The sequence below is a fragment of the Argentina silus genome (genome assembly GCF_951799395.1).
Source record: "Argentina silus genome assembly, chromosome: 7".
Classification (NCBI taxonomy): Eukaryota; Metazoa; Chordata; class Actinopteri; order Argentiniformes; family Argentinidae; genus Argentina; species Argentina silus.
In genome coordinates, this window is record NC_139661.1 from 9,025,444 (window position 1) to 9,041,599 (window position 16,156).

At 44.1% G+C, this 16,156-nt stretch overlaps 1 protein-coding gene across 1 annotated transcript in view; it reads right to left on the minus strand.

Annotated features, from left to right (window-relative positions):
* LOC310807010 (transmembrane protein 132C) overlaps nt 1-16,156 on the minus strand; it is a gene marked incomplete at both ends in the record, with an annotated part of 99,378 nt that overhangs the window by 36,440 nt on the left and 46,782 nt on the right. The window contains one exon of the mRNA XM_083673288.1: nt 10,779-10,922. Coding sequence (XP_083529414.1) covers nt 10,779-10,922 — 144 coding nt within the window. The remainder of the gene's footprint in view (nt 1-10,778; nt 10,923-16,156) is intronic.

Consider the following 16,156-nt stretch of genomic DNA (forward strand, 5'->3'; position numbering starts at 1 on the left):
CAAAGCATCCCTCATGCTGTTATCATTTCCTCCAAGATGCTAAACTAATACCTATGATTTATGGCATGTCTGCTGCCATTCACTTAGCCTTATTCGACACTGCTGAGAAAAACAAAATGAAAAATTGAATTGCCACGTGAAAAGAGGGGCTCCACTAAAATGGTTACCTTGGTAATATGAATGATACAAGGCTGCTTGCAGAGATTAATTTCCCACTTGAGATACAGTATCATAATTATTCTGAAATACAATGTAAGCCTATCAGATACAATTTACAAAGCATGTTCACTGTACTAGTACAGTATGCATACAAACAGGGATACAAGCACCAATCCATTGGAAGCACACTTGTCACTTTATACACAAATCCAACTTGCCCACCACTCTTCGCTTTCCTGTTATATTCAATATGGAAATACATTGGTTTAGAACAAAGATGGATTATTTACTATGTCAGAACATAGAGATAGAGATTTATTCTTGTGTTCTAGAGTGTGTGTGTGTGTGTGTGTGTGTCAGACTGTTACTACTGTACAATTGCCTCTATTTACTGTAAATCAAATATTTATAGAGGAAGCAGCTGTTCTACACTGCAATAGATTCAAGGTGGGTATTTTCTCAGAACAAGAAAGGTGGTGAAGAATTTAATTTCTATTCATCTTATTCTCCTGAAACATGTACAGAAAAGATTTGCCAATTAGATTTGGAATAATTTACTGTGCATGAATTAAATAACTGTTTTAATATGCATCAGATTCTTTAAATGAATCATTTATTCTCCAACCTATTCTAAGTGGTATTAATTATACGATTATAATGAACCGTGGGCGCAATCCAAAGGCTTCTTGGTAGTGTGTATAAAACTCAAATTTCCTATTAGCCTAACAGCATTCTGCAGCATTCGTCAGCTAACAAACTCAGCCGCCTCACCTCACGCAGTCCCTTACCCCTCCAACCTCTCTCTCTCTCTCTCTCTCTCTCGCACACACACACACACACACACACACACACACACACACACACACACACACACACAATCAGCATTCACACACACACACACACACACACACACGCACACACACACACACACACACGCACACACACACACACACACACACACACACACGCACACACACACACACACACACACACACACACACACACGGCATGCACCAGCACAGGCCATAGACTCACACATATGCAGAGAAAAGGAGAAGGAGAGAGAGACAGAGAGAGAGAGAGAGAGAGAGAGACAGAGAGAGAGAGAGAGAGAGAGAGAGAGAGAGAGAGAGCAAGAGCGAGAGAGACAGAGAGAACAGCTTTCTACAGAGTCATTGTCTCTGCTTGGAGTGAAGCCCATATTGATGACCATGATCCTGGCAGCGGGGACGTGAGGTACAGTAGCAAATGTAGTTTATTTACTTTGCAGGGTCATGCATTCAGATTACATTGTGATACTGTAGGGTACAATAAAAACACTTCAGGGCACACATACAAAAAAGTCATTATTCAAAGTGCTGCCACTTTATATTTTTCTCTCCCCTACATCTTGTTGGAAAATGCAAAACACAGTTAAGGCAAGCATATTTCATTCCAGTGCCATCTATATTCATAAGGAGGAAATATTTTGCAAATAGGCGACTGTACCACTTTGTAGTAAAGCAGGCAAGCAGTTTAAAGTTATGAGTTATGAGATAAACTGTAGCTGCAGACAGATGTTCAGTGTTGGATTTGCAATGCACAGCAACAGTACAGCCGTCTCCACATTCCGTAAGTAATCACGGAGGGGCCAATGAAATGCTCTGTGCCACCAGGTGTCCAATCAGAAATAAATGCTTTTGTACAGAAGAACGTCATTAGTGCCCATTAGTGGAATCACCTCTGCTGTTTTAATATACACCTAGTGACTGTGTGGAAATGATCAACTGACACCCCTTGACCTCAGCTTATCTAACCTATGTGGTGTTCTGGAATTGATCCCATATTCCATTTATCTGACACAAAGCATTCAGCTCCAACAGATCTCAGCTCCACCTCCTTCAACAAACTTCAGCTTGACCATGGGTGACCACAGGAGCTGTGGGTGGGCACAGCACTCATCCACACACTAGGGGGCAGCAGATACAAAACCCTGCTGCAGGAGTGATGATGTCTGGGCAGATAAACCACAGGCTCTCCAGGGGTATTTTTGAGTGACATTATGGCCTATCCTCGCACCTGCAACTGTGACACTGGGGAGAGCCTGTCCTCCTCCACTCCGCTAATAAGACTGGTCTTAAGAGATGTCCGCCGTTGTTGGCACGGCAACGGAACCCAGAGAACACACAAGGTCCATTGACACAGGGGGCCCAGAGTGTCAGATCAATGGCCACTCTTTAGCTAAAGCCAAATGCAAAAGGAAAAAGTTAACAACTTCCCGGTTAGTTCAGGCTCTCTGAGATAAAGAGGGGAAAAGATAGGGTGGGAATCAGTGTCAGTTCAGCCCTCAACGATGCGTTTCTCAATTAGGTCAGTGGTAAACAAGAAAATGCATCCATCCATGTAATGTGTCTTTAACAGAGAGCGAGAAATGGGCCCGCATCTTATGAATAGTGGTATCATGAACTAAATGGAGGCTATTCAGACACACATGTATGCTGTCCTCGAGGTTTACAGAATACCTTTTAAATAGACAAACAATGGCACGCTTACACACACACACACGCACACACACACACGCACGCACGCACGCACGGACACACACACGTGCGTGTGCGCACACACACGCGCGCACACACACACACACACACACACACACACACACACACACACACACACACAAACCCTTTGTGTTTGTGATAATGACAGTGGCAGTGAGAGACTGCTGCTGTGGCTGAGTGAGGAGAGGGTCCGGTCCCACCCTGGTACGGCTGTCTGTCTCACACCCACACGCTCACTGCAGTCAGTCAGGACCCAACCAGGCACCAGCCCCCTGAGAGGCACCAACCCCCTATTCCCCTTCTGTCCGCTTCTCAGATAGGAGCATCACACACACACACACACACACACACACACACACACACACACACACACACACACACACACACACACACACACACTCATGCATCCACACATACACACACACACACTCATGCATCCACACACACACACACACTCATGCATCCACACATACATAGGGCTCTATTTTAATGGCGTAAAAATCTGCCTTAGTGCTGGTGGAGGCTGCTAGGGGGCTGTGTCCGAAATATTAGAATTGACCTGCTCATTGTCATCAACACCTCTCTTACCGCTACTCCACCTCCAGGGCGCAGGTGAGACAGCACTCCAGCACTGGCGTCATTTCACCTGTTACCGCTGATTCAAATTGGCAATACACCTGCGTTTGGACTTGCCAGCTTAAAATAGAGCCCATACAGTACATGCTCCGATGCACACACGTGTACACACGCATGAGAACATTGGCAGAATATGAACACGGTTTAGGAGAGGAACAGATTCAATAACACGTTAACCAGTATACCACCACTCCTTGTACCATTCTCTCCATGTGTACATGGGTAAGAACATGACATGATAAAACACTGTTAGAATGTTACACCTGCCCAGCAGCAGAGATCTGACCATGATTACTCTACACGTGACACTTAAATCAGTTCTGTTATCGGAACATCATGAACGCATGTGGTTCGAGTGTGGTTTGATAGTATTCGGATCTGGCTGTGCCCCTAGCGATTCATTGTGTCACGATTTCTGCCTGGCGACCAAAAAGTACATCCAGCCAATACAGCGAGGGGAGGAAAACAATTTGCACACAATGTGGTCATGGGAGACCATAAGAAACGCAATTTTGAAAATGTGTAATATCAGGTGTGGACGCACTTACTGTGATGTGGATTGTGATCTGATCATCGTCCTCACGATAAGTGATTTAAGAGTCTAAGTGTAGATGAGGCCTAGAATGACCCATTATGATATTACCACGATGAACATTAGCTGTATGTATCTCTACACTTCCAGATGGCAGTAGGACCAGCAGCCAGGAGGATACTTGGCTGTGTTTTAAAGCTACTACAGTGGGGGACCAGAGTGAGTGAGCACCAACTCTGCACACAGCTGCATCTCTGTCACACAGCATGTCGGGAGTGTGCTTATGTATTTAACAGAATTTAGCCTCCTCTGTGGTGTGCCAGTTAATGAGCTCAGGGCTAAATTACTGCCAGAGCAATTAAACAGACATGTCGCACACACACACACACACACACACACACACACACACACACACACACACACACACACACACACACACACACATACACCCATATACACACACACACACACACACACACACACAGTACTGTACACATATAAACATGCATACACATAAATATTACACATACTTACAGTACTCATACAGTACACACCCACTAATACACACAAAATACACACACACAAGCACAGTAGGCTATTACAGAGAGTCTGGGGTGAGCTGTCTTCTCAGCAGTGGAGAAATTATGAAGCATTTCAAAACTGCAAAACTGCCTCCACTCACCCAGGGGTCCATCTGCAGAAATGAGACATTGATCCCTAATTGGAAGCACTCAGTCATGAAATCTGGAGACTAATTAAAGAAAGTGAATTTAATGGCAAATATTTACATATTTTGCACACTAAACATTGGTTAGGCCTCCGAGCTACAGCTACAGTCGAGAAAGAGGATTAAACATAGGCAGGAGGTGTTAATGGGCGGTTGAAACAGATAAGGGGTGTGATATGATGGCTAAAGCCATATAACAGTTTAACTACTGTATAACTACTGTGTGAGCTGCACTGTGTTTTGGAGAGTTTGATCATGTCAATAAATTCTTCAATAAAAACACATCCTCTACGACAAGAAGAAACCTTTTTTCCCTCCCACTATCAGATGCTTAATGCTGCCTGTTCATGATTGTGCTCATGTACAATATGCCTACTGTGAGTTTAAGTCAATGTGGTTGTTGTGAGTTTCTCATTTTGTAAATGACCTCAGAGGAGACCAGAGCCAGGATTGTTCAACATCACCTCAGGTCATAGTCGTCAACAACAACAACAACAACAACAACAACAACAACAACAACAACAACAACAACAACAACACAACCCTCGCCAGGCAAACACCTGTGTGTGTGTGTGTGTGTGTGTGTGTGTGTGTGTGTGTGTGTGTGTGTGCGTGTGTGTGTGTGTGTGTGTGTGTGTGTGCGTGTGTGTGTGTGTGTGTGTGTTTGCGTGCGTGTGTGTGTGTGTGTGTGTGTGTCGCTGGGCTGACTGAGGCAAGTGACATAAAAAGAGTGTGTCATCTCATCAAGAGCTGGTAAACATGGCTGGGGGGCCTGCAGTGGAGGGCCCTGTTAATGACTGGGCCCAGGGCGGGGGGGGGGGTGGGGGGTGGGTAGGGGTGCAGTACTGATACCCCTGTGGCCCCAGCCTCTGTACGCTGGCTGATTACATGTCAGAGCCGATAAATGCCTGCTAAGCGGCAGCAGCACTGAAGAAGTGAAGAGCGGTTAGCATTTGAGTTTTTACTGCATTTACATCCACCATCTACCAGACACCGATTCTACCTTGGAGGTCTGCTTGAATGGAATAAAACAGAGGAAGTGGTGTGTATGGCGGAGGCCACATCCCTGCTGCTCCTCCACTTCCCACTAGTCCTTTTATCCAAACTTATTTGCCATCCATTTCTCTTTTCTCTCTCTCGTTCCCTCCTAGTTGATTAATTCTGTAAGCGTGTCTGAGGAGAGAGCTCCCCGCATGTTATCAGGTGCCAACTCTCAGCATGAGCAAAGATGCAGTTTCCTGTCTTTTCACACGCTCACATGCCATATTTCCTCAACCATAATGTGTCTCTCATTCTGTACAACCCAGGCCTTCAACTTAATAGGGTCATTTGAATATCTCTGCTGCTCAGGTTACAGAAATGAGACAGTCCTGGTGCCAGGCAAGCAATCATATAGTGTTGGAATATGCTGTGCACCGCATTACAAAAGCCAATCATATCACAAGAGAGGGTGAGAGGGATTAATTGGAATCAACTGGAAGCCAAGGTTCTTTGCAACTTCGATAAATACAGGGAACAGTGCCTTGACCAGCACCATTACTCACGTGTTTAGTTACGTTTTCATCACAGCAAAGAGTTATGTGGAAGTCTTGAGAGTAAGATTGTTGAACAGCATCACAATTCAATCGTCACTTTAAGGGCACTGAGTATAGGTTTACCACTGTGTTCTACTGTACAGTATTTGTAATGTTTTTTTTAAAAATTCAATACTGTAGCTAAATAGAATAGGATGACAGTAGATTAAAAAGGCTTTGAGGGTGATAATACGGAACGTGTAAGTGCCCCATTAGCAATTTGCTGTTTGGCTAATAGGAATACAAGAGAATGTTCCAGGGGTTCATTCAAGCATGCATCTAAACTATAGGCATTGTTTATGTCTATATTGTCTTTCAAGCTTAGTGCCACCTGTAGCTTCCCCACAGCACACATCACAGACATTTTAGGACACTCTTTCCAAAACAACACAATTGTTCTCACCACAGGGCTCATTTCAAGAAAATTGTGTTTGGCTTTTCAGACAACATGAGGAAATGCTTGCAGGGGGACGTGATCATAAATCTGTTCATGGGCAGAATGTATGAGTAATAAATCCACGGAGGCTTATGCAGACCATGCTGTGCTTATTTCTGTTCTTTTGTTTCATACAGCAGCGTAGTTTTTGTTGTTTTTTTTACAACCAAATAATAGCCCTCCCTCAGTGAAGAATCTAGGTCTACTACGCAGTAGCAGGGAGGAGTTTGGATATCTCTGTGTTTTGTTAGCTGCAACACTGTCGTGTATACTAATGTGCGGGCACATTCAAATCCTCTGGGGATTAACCTCTAAGAGCAGGATACTCACTGACATAAACTCATAAACCCTTATAAATCTGAAACACATGAACCCGCGGGGCAGACCACATGCAAACTTCAATCTGTCTATCTGTCCTCTGCCGAGCCAGAAGTAGCCTGGCCCATATTTGCCACATACTGTTGGGGCAAAATGAAAATGGGCGCAAGATGGAGTGATTGGACTGAACCACGTGATCTCGTCCCAGAGCCACACAGAGCGATTCCATCCATAATAAGCCCCAATCAGAATGACTCTTTGACATGGACTTGTGTTCCTATGACGGCTGATCCCCATCATCATTTGTTCCCTAGGTCCTAATAGGAGTTATTACCTCCTGATTTCTATGTTTCCACCGGCACATTGTGACAGACCGGGCCATTGGTTCTCCATACGCTTTCCCAAGGCCGCGTAACAGGAGAAGAAGAGCACCGTGCCAGTCAGATGTAATCTCGAGGGAGATTGGTGTAATCACCAGGCTGTCCTAGAAAGGCCCTGCAGCACATCTCCGCTCCAACTCTGATAAAGGAAAGCTGATTCATTGCATAACATCCCATTTGAATGTTCCTTCCCCATTATCATTACATTATAGGAGAGTCTAATAAGAGAGCTGGGTTAACAAACGACCCAGTTCACTCATTCCCACTTAACAGAAAAGGCCGGAGTTAAGAGCTGTGACATGACTGGGCTGTCGTAGGGAAGTAAAGCATTGATCACGCGTCATCTCAATTGTGAGAGGTGCATACAAATGGAGCCAGTGCTGACGCCATTCTGCATTGGTGAAAATGCCAATAAGGCTTCGGAGAGAGAGCGGCTCTCAGTGAAAGCCTTGGGGGAGAAAATCCTGATTCATTATTAAGAGCGTTATCATTAAGACTGTCCTGTTAACGGCCCACTCCGGCCCTAATGTAATAGAGCCATTTCATTCCCGTCTTGATTTATACAACATTAAGGCCTATGGCATGCTGCTCATACCCCAGTGTTGTTCTGCTCACAGCCGCCTGATGATTTCCTTCCCTCTGTATCCCGCTGTGTAATTCCCAATGTAAAACAGTGGAGACACACAGTAAGGACTTTAAGGCTACATGGATATGACATGTACCATTTAGAATGATGCTTTTGGCATTTGAGGACGTTTAAATTAGTGAGGGGCGAGGGAGATGATAACGACAATCTGATCAATCACGTCAGTGTCGGTCTGTGTGTGGGTGAGCCCTGGGTATGGCCGGAGTGACTCGTTCTAGTACAATAAAGAGGCTGTTACAGCTCAACATGAGCTCTGTCCCAGTGGCCAGTCTCTGGGATTAATGAACCCGGTGCCACAGAGGGGATATCCATCTGTATCGAGACAGTCTTAATTAACTAGGTCCAGACATGGCACTTTTACGGAGAGGTGGAGGAGAGGAGAGGAGAAGAGAGGAGAGGAGAGGAGAGGAGAGGAGAGGAGAGGAGAGGAGAGGAGAGGAGAGGAGAGGAGCGAGGGCTCCACTTAGACTGGGTTATGACATGCTGAGGAAGCAGGACTGCTGTTGTTTTAAATGTGCTGCCTTTAATGGCACTGCTGTGCTGCCTAAGACTTTCCAATTTCACAGAGTGCTCTTTCGTCCATATCAGGTACTGTAGTGCTTCTGTACATTTCTATAGGAGCTTATTCCGATCCCTTATAAGAGTGTGTTACTGTATGTGCTGTATTGAAAAATCTGCAACTGAAATGCCCACTCTATGAAAGCAACAATGTGTGTGTTTTTTTCCGCATAACATGCAAGAGGTCAAGTTGGCCCATGGTATCAAGTTGAGTCAGTGATTGTGTCTTAGCCAAAAGTCACATCAGAACAAAATGCTATATTGTAACTCTTACTGGAGAAGTCTTGAGTACCTTTGAGTAGTTGATCATAATATCACTATAGTCATTCTGGTTTGAAATACAAAGCTGACTGTAAATATATACTGTAGAGCTAGGTTTACACCTGATGCAGGTTTGAGGCAATAAAAACAGTCAAATAGAAAATAATCAACTCTAATAAATCTTCTGTATTGATTGAACTGAAATGGAATTGAGCCCAACCGCGACCTGGTGACTCTTCAGTATTCCCCTTGGTCCTGTAGGGAGAGGGGAGGCAACTGCAACAACAACAACAACAACAACAACAACAACAACAACAACAACAACAACAACAACAAACCCGCTGCTCTCCTCATATACTCGGCATCGTAAACCCAGGGTCAAAGGTGCACACACAGGTAATAACACAAGTAATCACATTTCCTCTGGTGAAAGGTGACATAAAGAAGCACAAGGGAACTAGAGCCGTTTGACCTCCGAGTGCTCGCACAACCAGTCATCCCCCCATCCACAATAAAGGAGAAGAGAGTCATAGAGGAGAGGACGGAGACTCCGAGAAGTCACATTACAGTGTTGGACGACAGCTTCAACAGATGAGATTGCTGCGTCTAATCCTCTCCATAGGAGCTTCAATGAAAAGACTAGGAGTAGGGAGGCCAATCGGAAAAAAAAAAACGGGATCATTGTATAGCCTTAGCATCTTAGCGCTTCTCTCTAAAGCGACTTGGACAGCTGGGGGGATTAGGGAGCAGCCCATCGAACACGGCCCGACGGGCAGGGATTAGACTAAATATGCTCGCTCTTGTCTCTGACTCCCTCACTTAAATCAATAAAAACTGATTTAACTCTGCGCTCATGTGAGAAAGTCTTTGGTGTCGAGACGGAGCACAGAGAAGAATGCCTGTGTCAAGGGGATGACTGGAGCTAGATGCCTGGGTGGAGCTACATGCCAGGTTTTGGTGTTTGGTTTCTGTTTGCTGAATGTTTTCTTTCATGTTGTTCATGACAGTGCTGTAGCTGCTCTGCTTGGGGCCGTGAGGAGGAACCTCCCTGGATTTTGAACATCATATCAAACTAAGGGTACAACAGGCCTGAAAATACAACGTCTCTAGATATATCAAGGTTGTTCAGCACGATAACTGTTTATCTCTGTGAATATACAGCAATTATGTTCAAGTTCAGTACACCTGGAGTAACCGATCGATGCTTATGTCCTATTTCTTCATACAGAACGTTTCTTATGTCTACAACAGACAAACAATTTTTCTCAACAGTGGCTATCATTTTGGACATTAAGATAATAATACAAATTATCTCATGTATGTGGTTTTTAGAGTTAGGAATAGCTATTCTTGGACTGGATAATGTCAGGACATAAATCACTGAATAAATAGATTAGAATTACGTGCCTAGGCTTAAAGGCTAAATTCAAACAACCTCTGAAAAACATTGAATCTAATGGGAGAGTGGCAAACTTTAACTTTTCTATTTGCTCTAAAATAAGTGGAGTGGAATGATGGCCATGGGTTTAATAAGCAAAACTCCCCAACCTCCCAATCTTCCTCTAATCCGTAAAATTACACCTGTCACTGGAAAGTTAGATTTATTAACACAACTTCCTGATCCATAGCAAAAAACCATTACAACACACAAAGGCCCCCAATCTGTACTTAATTAACACTGAAACCTTTTTCACATCCTGGGAATCACATTCCTATTTAGCATATTAATTTGAGTATGTAAATACAGATAGGAAATGACCAAAACGACTTTAAGGGCATCTCAGTAGGGGAAATGAATATGCTAATCAAAATGAGCTGGAAACGGGCTGTTATGTAACCTCTTCCTCACTAGAGTGGGCCAGGCACCAATGATATGATGCTCTTGATATGATGCTCCTCTCACGCCAACACTTTGAAGTGAAGAGCAATCAACCAGGCAGACAGGTTATGGATGGCTGGGTGGTGATGTCGCTACAGTATATCAGTGATGGTAAAAGGCTGTGCAGCTGACCGTTGTCCATAGCTGGCCTCCTTCCTGCGGCAGTGGAGGGTGACCACCCTGTGGCCCTCACTCCTCACGTCCTGGCTCACCATCCACAAGGTGGGGTTACTGGGCCTGGCACCCAGAAACGTCATCCCCTCCTTCAACTTCACCCTGGGGAAGAAGAAACAACACATCCACAGACTCCGGGTTAGAGAGAGTGATTAAGAGGCAGCATGGTTTCGTTAAATCATGTGGTTACATCAAACAGATCCTGAATTGACTGAGTCATTAGATGCCTCCAGCTGAGACGACTGGCCTCTTAACAGCTGAGGTCAAAGAGACAATGATAGGGATGAGTCTTCCCTGTAGAGACACAGAACACAGGATCAGGTGGTTCCCCAAATCACCTTTTCTTCAAATGTGTCCCAGCTGTCTTCTCTTTTCTCCCAATCAAATAATTCTAACAAAAATCTGCCATTTACGTGTCAACATGTGCCATATCTACACCCTCATGTTTAGAGGACAATTAGGGATGGGGAACAATATTATGATTTCATTCAACTGCTGCTCTTTTGGTCCATACCAACTGCATTGTGGTAAACACAGTACTGTATTATGGGGAGACTAGCACAACCATCAACCACAGTAAAATCCAAATTACTTATTTTTTTGTTTCAACAAGTAAACATTATAGAAGTAGATATGTGAGAACATGTATCCAAAACATGCATTTGCATGACACAGGTAAAATCACATCGTCCAGCCATTCACTCCCATTACTTTGTTGCCATGTCTGAATTGCATGCCAAATCACACATAACATTGATACCTCTCCTCTCTCCTCTCTTGTCTCCTCTGTAATGGTTGTAATGATATAAAGTATTCTCTTCACTTTTTGTTGTGAATTCGAAGAGGCCACAATGAAAGGTGTTCTTTTACTGCAGCAAATGACAGTACCAATGTCCTTGGTGCAATGAGTACAAAAGGGGATAATGTTCAGAAGGAAAAACTACAATTGAAAATCTCAGTCATTAGTCATCAGTGTATTCACTGCACAGGCAGCAGAGACATTTCTGAAGGAAATTGTGGGCAAAAAATCTAATAGACTGCCTTTCTTCACACTGTGACTGCAGACCAGTGAGGTGCAGTCTGGGGCAGCTGGCTGTGTCCTACCACGGCCTTCCACCTCCGTACACCTTCCCAGCTCTGAACAGAGCCCAGCTGGGGCTCACTCCCATCAGCCTCAGCCCTTTAGAAAGATGCTGCTCTGCCTATTCATGTGGAAATGTGCCGGGGCGATATGAGGCTGACAGGATGATACTGTAAAAGGCATTGTGTTGACACAATCAAATAAAACCTTGAGTTTGTCTCACTGACTGAGTTTGTCTCACTGACTGAGTTTGTCTCACTGAGTCTCTGTAGCCTTACAGGAATCTCTGGTCGATGGCAGTGGTCCTTCCCAGGCACTGCCACACCAATATCATATAATCTTATATCACAGCCATAAACACAATGACAACCAAACTCATTCCCCAGTCAAAAGGTGCACTTTGATGTGAAATCGTAATAGCATGTGACAGGAGCAATGATTGAACTGCAGGCTGGGTAATAAGACAACAGATGGGGGGGAACAGTCTCTACACAGGATAGGAGAGGCACACTAGGGCTAATGATCACTTAGCATGCATGTGTGTTACTCCTCAGAAAAATGAGATCTCTTGACCAGCTGGTTCTTACTCTGGGTGGGTGTGAATAGATGAAAAGACATAGAAGCTGGTAGTGTTACCTGATGTGATTGGAGATCTGATGGATTGTTTATCTCTAGGAGCAGGAACTATATAGAGGTACAGGTAGGTACATACTGCACTGTAAAGTTGAAAAAACAGACATAGGAACACACTCTGTCTCCCCTCTCTCTCTCTCCCTCTCTCTCTCTCTCTCTCTCTCTCTCTCTCTCTCTCTCTCTCCCTCTCTCTCTCTCCCTCTCTGACATGCTTGAATAATCATGATGTCTCTCTGTGGTTTCTCAGCAAGAAATTTAGTTTTAGATTGTTTTGGACTGGGCTGAATCAAGCACCTGGGAATACAGGTCATTACCTCCCGAACCATGTCCAAGCTTGGAGAATAACACACGTATTGACGCCTGTATTGACTTAATGCTCAATATAGCCTTCTCCAGTTTGTTGAGGAAACTCCTGCAGCTCCTAATGTCCATGTAAGCTCCCAATGCCCATCTCCCCAAGTGGGAGCACTGCTTCAAATCTCACACTAGTTTTTATAATTTTACTTTTAAACTGATATTCAGCTTGATAATTCAAATTATGGGAATTTTGTGTCTCATGTTTCTTTAAGAGCTTGACATGAAATAACAAGAAATACATCAGGCTTCGTATCACCACCACCTTAAATAACATGATGGTCTCTCAATAATGTTGTAGACATCTTATTATGGGTTCTTCTTTCAATTATTCTTCTGCCGCTGGTCAAATATCTCAAGAACTGACTGGTCAAAAGTTTTAAATGTTTGGCAATATGAAAGTCCATGTCCAGTCTGACACATAAAGCACAAATGGCACCAATTGGCCTATAGGTGGCGCTATAATAAACACATAAAGTCAAAGTCGTAGTCTCATTTAAAAAAACGTTTCTTCATGAACCGCAAGTCCGATTAATTTGAAAGTTGTTACATTATGTTCACAGCACTTGTTTCTAACAACGGTGATAATAAAATCAACGATTCGTCAAAAAGATGACAAAATACCACGCAAATCAAAATTAATATTTCATATAGTAACCCAGATTCAAATACTTCTCAATCCAGGTCACTTTGGCCAACTCACATGAAACTTGGCATGGGCATCAAGGACATCACTCTGAAGACCTGTACCAAGTGGGGTGTTGTTTACTTGAAGATGAGCCTTACATGGCTTGAATCCTTTTTCATTGCTGCTCACAGCTATATATTGGTCGGTTCACAAAGAAACCATACAGCATGTTCAGCTGTGAATAGTCCCTTTCTATGTTGTCCTGTACATCTCGTCCTTCCAAATGCAATATCCCTCCCAGTTGTACTGGGAATTATACCATGACACCTCATAATAATGAGTAAGGTCAAGGGCCAGTCACTCACAGATTATGAACCGTAACAATCAAGTCACAGGCTCTATTACTCTCATTATATATTGCTGAAAAGATTCAACCTATATCAATACTCCTGGGCTCCAAGCTGTCTCTGAATAGGCTTTCTATGAAGTTACTGAGCTTTGTGGTAGACTGAATGCTCTGAATACCAAATAATGCACAGCGGGGAATGAATAAAACAATAAAATATAATCCCCATAGCAAAATGTTGTGAAATGAGGAGGGAATGTCATTTATATATGTGTGCTTGTAGAGGTTTATACAAGTAATACTTCATTATCAACATTGTACACAGCAGGGGCTCACTACACCACTCTTCTACTTGTACTCTCTTTATGGCCAGTGGCCACAGTTGTGAGCCTGAACAAAACAGAACTAAACATAGAGAAATAGTCGACCCTAGTCCTGAGGCAATCAGAAAGCCCAGTGCAGTCCACCCTCAATTCTAACATATTTTGAGCTTATCATGGTCTGATCGCAGGGTACAGAGGAAAAACATCAGCACCTCCCCACACTGCCAACCAGCTATCCACTTCTTCCCCTCTCGCTCAGCTCTGATTTTCTGCGGGACCCACTCTCGGACTCCTCGGTGGCTCCCTCAATAAATAATGATGAGATAACTAGGAATGGAAAGATGTCCCTCAGTGGGGCAGTGAAGGAAATAAACATCTTCAGAGGAAATCCAATAAGTTGGAAGCTGAGCGACAGTGGGAGTCCCCAGCCGGCGTTCCCCTGCCTGGGCTTGGGTTTCACTCCGTCTCCTCTCTCCGCTCCACCTGGCTCCATGCAGCACGGGGTTTGGTTGAGACGAGAGGGCTGTCTGGCACTCTGTTTCAACCGTTTCTCTCCATTACTCCTCTGAGGCCCATCTACATCCTCAATCAGAAGAGCCTGCCTGCAGGAGGCCATGTTTTACTGGGCCACCCCTGCCAACGTAAACAGTGTGTGGGGAATGAGACTGCTCAGCAGGGGAGGGGACAGGGACAGACAGTGGCTGTGGCATCAGTGGGACAGCGGGGGGACCGATGGTTTGTGGCTCGTGGCTAATGGACGCTGTGCTGAATCGTCTAGCAAGCAGCTGCCACCATCTGAAAGTCTGCAGTGCTGTGAACCAAGACCAAGAACAAGATCACCTACACACGCTCTTAACACAGACTGAACAACATTAGTCCACACACACACACCCACACTCTTATCCTAACATTCGGCCTATCGCAATACTCTTACTACCAGAACATTATTCCCTGTCTCATTTCATTTTGCACATCACATGAATGTGATGTTTTACAATGTCTCCACCCCCCTCCACATTAAACAGTACAGTATGATATACATTCTCTCGTATTAATGTTAATGTTAATGTGTGTTAACAGTAGATGTTTGCAGATCTATTGATATTATACATGTTAATGCATGTCTGTGAAAGCATGCATTCTCTTGGGAACACGAGAGTGACACACACAATATGGTGTGCCCTCTCCGCTCTAACGCCACGTGAGGTCACCGCGTGTTTGTTCGTGTGTGTGTGTTCATGAGTGTGCTTGTATGTGGATAAGTGAGTGTTTGCACTCACAGAGCGTGACTGTGCACTCGGTTGCTAGTTAAATCAATCTGTTGTGCTTCAAGGGGGAAAGAAAACAGATGCCATGCTATGTGAGTCACAAACAACTGCCGCCTGTATAGAACGGCACTTCTTATGTATTTAGTTATGTATAAAAAAACAGTTAAATGTGAATAGTTCAATAATTCAACATTATATCACAAATGCTGGACTTCGATAAAGGCATGAATCCAATGCATCAAGTCCCACTTTCAGCCCTGTATCGTCAGAGAGGCAGAATTAACTTGCTGTTGACAGCTCAGCAGCCACACCTCAGGAAGAACGGCCATATAAACACAATATCTTCCAGAACAGTCACTCTATCGGACCCACATCAGCCCCCACTTTTAATCTCAGCATTAATAATTCATCTGCTGTCTCTTTTAGCCATTCCAATGTCAACATGGATGATAAGAAAGCATTTAGAATTCTCCACCTGTGCCCATGTCTATATTTGCATCTATTAAAGCGCCTCATGTATTTGATCATTTTACTCAGAGTGACAGGGGCATGGCAGGCAGAGATGGGAGACGACCTGGAATGACTCAGGACCGCAACCAATGTGACAATGACGCACGTGAACCTTTGACTCCATTGCTCATAAACTCCACTGTGTACAACACAACAGACCCATGTCCACATCTACAACATCCATCTCCCAGCC